The sequence below is a fragment of the Medicago truncatula genome, chromosome 7 (genome assembly GCF_003473485.1).
Source record: "Medicago truncatula cultivar Jemalong A17 chromosome 7, MtrunA17r5.0-ANR, whole genome shotgun sequence".
Classification (NCBI taxonomy): Eukaryota; Viridiplantae; Streptophyta; class Magnoliopsida; order Fabales; family Fabaceae; genus Medicago; species Medicago truncatula.
In genome coordinates this window covers 32987669-32996526 of record NC_053048.1, presented here as the reverse complement: position 1 = coordinate 32996526, position 8858 = coordinate 32987669, and the positions used below count along the sequence as shown (strand labels likewise).

Genomic DNA, 8858 nt, shown 5'->3' with positions numbered 1-8858 from the left:
GGACCTTTGATCTCTTTAAAATATGGTTATTTTGAACTTTTCCTCTTTTCCTTGGAAAAAATAAAGGGTTAATAGTGTTTTACCCCCCCTGTAATATAGGTCATTTCCGGTTTTACTCCATGTAAAATATTTTTTTTGGATTTCGTCCTTGTAATTTGAAGATTTTTGGTTTTGGACCTTCATGAATTTTGACTGTACAAAATCGAAGATATGGCAGAAGGTTAACCGAAATTTGCTCAAATTAACAGGGGGTAAACCAAAATTTGCTCAAATTACAAGGGGGGTAAACCTAAATTTGCTCAAATTACAAGGGGTGAAATTTTCCGTGAAGGTCCAAATCCAAAAAATCTTCAAATTACAAGGATGAAATTAAATTTTTTTTTTTTACAGGGGTGAAAACCGAAAATGACCTATATTGCAGGGGTAAAACACTATTAACCCAAAAATAAACGATCGGTAGTGGACTTAAAATTTGCGAGTCAAAACTAATTAATAGTTTGATATCCAAAAATCACCGCGACAATTAAGTTTTGTCTTTGAAAAATAAGTCAATCACTATAAAAAAGTGATAGAATCAAAAGACACCAAAGTGTCAAATGAAATCTTAGCCATTTATTTAATCTAATTTAGTTGTCACTTTGTCTAGAGAAATAAAAAACAAATGATAATTGTTGCTATATTGGTTGCATCGAGTTAGCTAATGATAGTTAGTTACAAAACACACTTGATATGGTTGAGTTCATGGTTATGGTATCAAAGCTCACATGTTGAGCTTTGTGTGCCATTTCTGCTATGGTTTGAAATCCAAGACATATGCGAGGCAGGGCTGTCCCTGAGAATTCGGAGGCTCGGCTTTGGGAATGAAAAGAGGTCAGTGATAAAATCAAAACATATTTTTTTTTAAAAGAGCAATGTTCTATTTATATTTTTTAAAAGATAAATACAAGGTGCCGTATATATGCGGTACACCCAAAGATGAAAATGAGTCTCAAATCCATAATATATTATGTCCAAATCAAAAAGGCCTCCCATACTAAAAAATATAATTAAAGAAGAAAAAATGAAAAGAAAAATTGATTTAAAAAACATGAGTCCTAGGTTAATTAAAGAAGAAAAAAGGAAAAGGAAAAGAAAAAATTAATTAAAGAAGAACATGAGTCAAAAAAAAGGAAAAAAAAAATTAATTAAAGAAAGAAGAAAAAAGAAACAGAAAAATTAAGTGCTGGGGTTGAACACCCCATGACCTAGACAATGCTAGCTTCCATTCATTCCGCTGAGCTATATCAACTTACCTGATATTTTTATTACACCTCTGCTATATATTATTTAGGGTTAAATATGTTTTTGATCCCTATAAATATGTCAATGTTTTGTTTTAGTCCCTCTAAAATTTTCCTTCAACTTTTAATCCCTATAAAATTTTCAATCTCCACTTTTGGTCCCTCTTTTAAAGTAAACTCATATGTAGAATTTATATTTTTTAATAAAATTGTCCAGAAAAATTCAAAATATTACAAGAATCACTCCAAAAAAAATTTAGAATTTTTTAACAAAACATGAATTTAATATAAATTTTATATGTTTTACGGTTAAAAATTCATATTTAATTTGTGTTTTGTTAAAAATTTCTAATTTTTTGTAGGAATTTTTTTTAGAATATTATACATATTTCAGCGCAATTTAATTAAAAAATACAAAAATTAAATTAAAAATAGGGACCAAAAGTAGTGATTGAAAATTTTATAAGGACTAAAAGTTGAAGGAAAATTTTAGAGGGACTAAAATGAAAAGTTGACATATTTATAGGGACCAAAAACATATTTAATTCTATTATTTATCTACATGCAGTATATATAAAAAAATATTTGGGCCTCCATAATTTGGAGGCCCAGCTCAGAAGAGCTGTTTGCACCCCCTCAAAGCCGGCCCTGATGCGAGGTATACCAAAACACACTTATTAGCATAAACTGATGTATATATCAAGATACTATATATGAACATCAAAGTAATTCAAATTCAAGTCATCAGAAAACAAAATTAGATGACTTGAATTTGTTGCTCATCTTCCATTGTATCTCCAACAACAAAATAGGTCGAGGTATACCAAAACACAATATTTCCTACTTCTTGTGTTTATCCATTGTATCTCCAACTATCTCTCCATTTCTAATTTCACTTTCATGCTCTACTTTGATGGAGTTGGAGTTGCTGATCTAATATTCAAAAAATAGCCATTAGACTAGAAGTAAAAATCCAAAACACAGAAATAAAATGGAAACACAAATTAAAGTAGCCATTGAATTCATAATGTTCATAATTGAACCCAATGAATTCAATAAATGTGGTAAGCAACTAAGTTTTAAGATAATGAAATGAATAATATAAGTTTGCTGATGCATGTCCCTATCTAAAATAAGATGTATACTATGCTAAGGACTGGGATGTTAAAGTTGTCATACATGGCTTTATTGTGATACAAAGATAGAACAAATTGAGAATTTAATATTTTGTAATAGAAAACAATTTAACAATGTAGTATTTTATAATAATTAAATTAATATAGTATGCCTAAATGATTTTTATTTAATGTAGCAGTTGCAATAAGTAGCAACATAGCTGTAGTCTTTAGTACAAGGAAGGAACTTGATGCTGCTTTGATTCGGTCAATGCTTAAAAGTAATAACATTCAAGACATATAGTTTCTCTTCAACATATTTTAATCATGCATGTGAAATTTTTGCAACCATCATATCGTTTCTTGGTTAATGAAAACTACAATTAAATTTAAATTATTAAATGAAAAATTTCAAAAATTATAACAGTGCAATACTGAGTGCAAACTGAAATTTTAATGTTTAGAACACCCACCAAAAACATAATTTAGAATCGATGTTGTTACAGCGCACAACAATGATCCGATTTTGTTTCATCTTATTGAATTACAGATAGCAGCAAGAAATAGCTAGAGAAAAATAATTGGATGGTGTTTCATCAGCTACATACACCTCCTGAAGTACAAAGATTACATCATCTTCATTGGAATCGTCTAATCTGCATTTTCACCAAGCGCTTTATATTTCTTCAATGATTTCAGCTCATCAATCAACTGAATCAAGTTGTTGTAAGAATCTCCACCTTCCTCTATCGTCCTTTTGGCTGCATCGCCAAGTTTCTTTGCTCTCATCCTCATTTCTTTGCTCTCTTGGCAACTTCCCATCAAAATCTTAACAGCCATTGCAATTTCTTCCCTTCTCACCACTTCCTCTTCACTAATATTAATCCATAACTTATTTTCTTTTGCTCCTACTGGGACCCCTATCTTCAAAACATCAACTAGCAACTTCTCATTGTAAAATTGCTCAGCAAACACTGGCCACGTGATCATTGGCAAACCAGCATTTAAGCTTTCAAGAGTTGAGTTCCAACCACAATGAGTCACAATTCCTCCTGTTGCAGGGTGATCCAATATCAGAAGTTGTGGTGCCCAATTCCAGATGATATAGCCCTTGTTGCTTTCTTTCATCCTTTCCTCAAATTTTTGCAAAAAACCTTCTCCATCCTCATCTTTATCATCTTTTTTTATAACCCAGATAAAATTATGACCTGAATTTTCAAGCCCATGTGCAATTTCTACAAGCTGAGCATGAGGAAGCCTAGTAAGGCTGCCAAAACTTACATACAATACTGACTCATTTTGCTTCGAGTTAAGCCAATTAAGCAATTCTGTCTGTTTTCCTAAGCTTTTCTCCATGTGTCCCCTATTCGCCTTTCTTTCATCATCCTTGTTAGCCCAGGCAGAAACTGGTCCGACACTCCATGATTTGATTCCAATTGTACTTTTACAAAGCTTCTCGTAATCATTTTCAAGTTCATGAAAACTGTTGTATAGTGACCCATAGCTTCTTTCTGCTGATTCATACATTGGTTCAAAAATGGCCTTCATAGCATTGTTTTCCAATTCCCAATCACAAAGTTGCTGACGGGTCATCTCAATTGTATGAGGTAAACAAGGAATTGTAAATTTCTGTGTATCAGAAACTAAATTATAATGGGGTTTATATTTTCTAACAAAATAAATTGCACATTCGGAGAAGTAGCTTGAGCTGCAAAAGTAAATCCTTGGAATGTTTAGTTTTGCAGCTGATTCTACAGTCCAAGGATACTTCATATCTGTCACTATACAATCTGGTTGAAGTTCTTGAAATAAAACTTCAATAGAATCTCTGAGCATCCATACTCCACGAGTGACTTTACTAAGCATTTCACGGGAAGTAGCATCGTTCGAGTTTTCAACACCGTCAGGTAGACCAACTTGAGCTGAAGGAAACTGAAGAAGTTGAGTTTTGATGGAGTATCCTAAACTGATGTCACTATCTATGGATTTTTGGAACCTTGAAGCATTAGCATGTGTAGTGATGATGGTAACATTAACACCATGTTTAGCAAATAGTCTTGCAGTGTCAATCATAGGGTTCATATGACCAGCAGATGGATATGGAAGAAAAACAACATGAAGTTGGTTATTGGATTGTTGAGATTGAGGAGAATCCATTGTTGCTTGGTTCTATTACTAAGAGAGTTGATATTTAAGGGTAGGTACCAATGAAGTGCATCAGTTTCATTTGCTTATATATAATAAGCATTTGGTATCAACCTCTTCCGTCCCATTTAAGGGTAGGTACCATAAACAATCTTTCTTTCCTAAAGTATAACAGATCCAGACAAAGGTAGCACGAATTAAAAAAACACTTTTATGTGTAGTGAAGAAAATACGCTTTAATTTATAACCACTAGACATTCACTACAAATTAAAAAAAACAAAAAAACTTCCATCCATCAATTTATCTCGCGAGAGGCAAGGCTCACGAGTATCATGAAGTGCATCTTATATTTCTTTTCCACAAAAATTTACGTGTTTTGTCAAAAAGCTACTGAATTGTTTATTCCTCATGGTTGAAGATTATTTTATTCCTTGCTTTCAAAGTTATCCATACACACAAGAGCCATATGACAAGCAAAATAGAAAGCCGCAGTTTAGAATCACCTTCTGAATGACCAAACTGAATAAAATGGTTTGAAATGCTCAAAGATTGGACCAAATCAAACCAAAGTCATTGTCGAATAAAGTACCGAATAGCACTGAAATGTTACACTCCAAATAAAGATGGTTTATCGTCTCAAAAGCGCCACAACCACTCACACAAAGCCTTGATTCATGATTAATAATTTCCCTTTGAAATAAATTATCTTTAATTGGAATTCGATTACGAAGAAGACATCATACAAGTAACGAGGCCTTCAGAAGAATCTCCTTATGCCAAATCAGCTACGAAACAGGTGAAAGAGCTCTCGGTTGAGTGGTAGAAAGCAACTGATAAGCTTCGCCGACTATATAACCAACAACAAGGTCTAACCGTCATTGCCATCGATCCGCATTGTCGACCTACAAAGTAATGTTATGAAGTAAAGCCCTAGGCACATGTGAGTGCTGCTTGCACCATGCCCTAGGCGCATGTGAGTGCCCTAGGCATCTGTGTGTGTGTTCTGAACCCAAATTCTTCGTTCTTCCGTAGTGTTTGGTGTTTTCCTCCAAATAACTTACCTCGGGACCTGAGAACAGAATTCCTTCCATTGTAAAGTCTCCTGAAGCCTCTTGAATCTTCATTCTTGGTCTTCCCAAAGTCTTCACAAATCTTCGGATGATTTTGATTTGCCGATTTGCATGATTTCTTCGTGAATTACTTCAAAAACCCCCTAAAATTGCTATGTTTTAGGAAAACTAGAATTACAAACTCAAATATAGAAAACATTACAAAAATCCTGAAATCATAAACAATTGTTCTAATACTCATCCTTTTTGCTGCTAAAACCTACTGAAAATGACTGAAAAACATGCTATGAATAACGTAAGATGACCTGTCATCAACGATTAAGATCAATATTTTGTATTTGTTGATCAAAAATTATGCTTGGAGTGACTTTTGTGGAAAGGCCTGCAAGATTATCACACGAACAAATTTGTTGAGTGCTTATATCATCATTATTCTGAAGATCACCTTCTTTCAACTGAGCAATGCACATGGTAACATATTCATAAATGATTCTTTCATTCACTCTTTCGGAAGAAAAATTGCAAGTTCCTTCTATGTATTCAATCATAGACCTCAACCAAACACATTCTCGACTTTCTTTATGTAGTGTTAAAGTCTCATTAGTATGACACAAATAACCTGCATTTCTAATATAACAAAATAAAAAATAATATATATATAATATATATATATATATATATATATATATATATATATATATATATATATATATATATATATCATAACATAAATAGTTAGCAAGGTACATTATCGTGTCTGATCGATTGAACTAAAATATCGTACTTTAGGACCAATTAGTTCTTCATTATTTACTCAAATTCTCAAACAATTTTTTGTCTACATCTAGCGACTGACTTTACAATCATCTGAGTGCATAAAAAATGTGATTTTTCCATCTATAACCCTTTTAACACATCTCTATATAAGATTCATGATTCACAAAAGTGTTATTTTTCAAATACTCAACTTGTAATATCAAATAAATATATATCATTGCTACATATTTCATCTTAATCAACTTTCAAAAACTATCATTTTCAGATTTATAAAACATTGCTACATATTTTTCAGATTTATTTTCAAATGAACAAATACTATCGTCTTTATACCACTCTTTAATAAAATATTCACTATGAATATTAACAACATATTTCAATATTTTTATTTGATTAAGTAATCTCTTCGTCTTTAATTATAAGATTATTTACAAATGTCCATCCCTAAATACAAAATATCTACAAATTTTAAGATGCATTCATTATTCTATTTACAACTAATACTCTTTATTAATACTCTTTGGTAATAGTTACATACTTTTTAGATCAATTTATTAGTCTATATTAATTGATAGAGTGAGTATTTTTAATTCTAAGAGTCTATTTCTCTCAAAATGGAAGTGACAATGAAATGGAGAGAATCTCAATCTGATTTTTATGTTCCTATGTTTTTTTTGTTGCTACTAACCACAAATAAAATAAAAAAGTCAAACAAAACTGATTGATGTATCTAATAAAAATTTGAACACAATATATCTATTTTTTTATGCAATCAAGATATATATATACTTATATTTTATTTATATTCGAGATACAAGGAGTAATCTATATATATCAATTTGATATACAACTAGTATGGATACCCGCGTCAAACTGTCAAGCACGACTTAGATTTTGCGATACTTAAAATATTGAGTAAAGATGTGTTATTATTGTCATTTGTTTGGTTGCTCTCTATTCAATTAGTTGATCCACACCAGTGTTGGCCCCTCATAAGGTCTAACGATGGTATCATGGCCTGTTCAACTTTATGGAAAAGCATGATTGATTCATGGTGGTAGATCTCGGATGTGGAGAGTCTCAAATTTGAGAGAAAAATGTTAATGTGTCAAGTATGTGTTAGAGTTCTGCATTGGACGCATGAGTAAATGTAAAGCAACGTATAAGTGATTTGACACATATACCTAATTCCTTAAGGTTTAGGGTGAAAATGTAGTGTCAAACTCACTTGTATGAATTCTCTTTATCTAACGTGATGATCAAACTTAACGTAAAATCTCTCTCGAAAGTCATAAATAAATTGTTTATTTAGTTTTTGGATATCATTTGTTTATTTTTTATCTTAAAATTTAAGTTTAAAATGACATTCTCTTTCATGTGAATTTTTTTCATTCACCCATTTTTTTGGTACAAATCATTCAACCTTTATTATTTTAAATTCATTCGCTTTTGGACTTTGGTCGCAAGTGACAATAAAAATTTACATATGTGTTATGCTGAGTTGACAAAATACATGTTTATTAGACATTTAAAATTATATGATGTTTTTTAATTGAATCAAATTTTTTTAAAAAATAATTACCCAAAAAAGGATTATTCTGCCAGTAATTACTGAAGGAATAATCCATCAGTAATGCTTTGTCAAAACTACCTCTCTATTACTGAGGAAAAATTCCGCCAGTAACATTATTGACGCCAGTATTACTGAGGGACACCAATTTGCCAGTAATGTGTGGTACTGAGGGATTTTTGGCATTACTGAGGGTTTAATTCTGCCACTAAAATGCAAAATTCCTGTAGTGATAATTTAGAGATTATATTTTAGAGATTTTATAAAAAATCAGAATCTATTTTGCGTTTGTTTACCATAATAAAAAACACTTTTTGTAAACAAATAATCTAATTTGTTTGGATACAACTTTATAAAAGAGATTTTTTGTTACAAAATTAGTTTAATCTTTTAAACCCTATTTTCTCTCTCCTCTAAAAAAAATCTATTTTTTGAGAAGCTTCTCTTAACAGGCTTCTCATTTGAAGCTGTTTTTAGATTATTTTTAGATTTTGATTTTTTCAAAATGTTGTAACAAACGGATGCAAAACTCTTAAAAGTGATTATTTTCTTTTTTAAAAAGTGATTTTTCCCTGAAAAAACCTATAACAAACGGGCTCTATATCTTTACCTAGGTGTCGTTTAACCTGGAAAAGGGGACTAGTTTCCCACCATAGGAAAGTTGATTTTGGCTATTATATCAAATGGAGAACATGGTATTATCATAGACTGTTAACAATAGATATTTTTTACACACTCTCCTACCAGTCTTCTCTCTCCTCCATTCCCACTCTTCACCACCAGAAATAGCACCACACCCACCGTCTCAAATCTACGTCCATCCCCACTCTTCTTGTCATCGACTTCAATCACCGTCCTCATCCTCCCTTGAACGCCCTTGTCCTCTCTTTACTCACCACC

The 8858-nt window shown here is 31.7% G+C and overlaps 1 protein-coding gene across 1 annotated transcript; it reads right to left on the bottom strand.

The window, feature by feature from the left end:
• Nucleotides 1-2768: 2768 nt before the first annotated feature.
• LOC11410113 (soyasapogenol B glucuronide galactosyltransferase) lies at nt 2769-4590 on the bottom strand. Its single transcript, XM_003623402.4, has one exon. It carries the CDS (start codon nt 4550-4552, stop codon nt 3047-3049), a length of 1506 nt encoding a protein of 501 aa, XP_003623450.2. The 5' UTR covers nt 4553-4590; the 3' UTR covers nt 2769-3046.
• Between the last annotated feature and the right edge of the window lie 4268 nt (nt 4591-8858).

Coding starts and splice junctions, on each gene's coding strand:
- LOC11410113 (XM_003623402.4), bottom strand. CDS start 4,552: ATGGATTCTCCTCAATCTCAACAATCCAATAACCAACTTCATGTTGTT.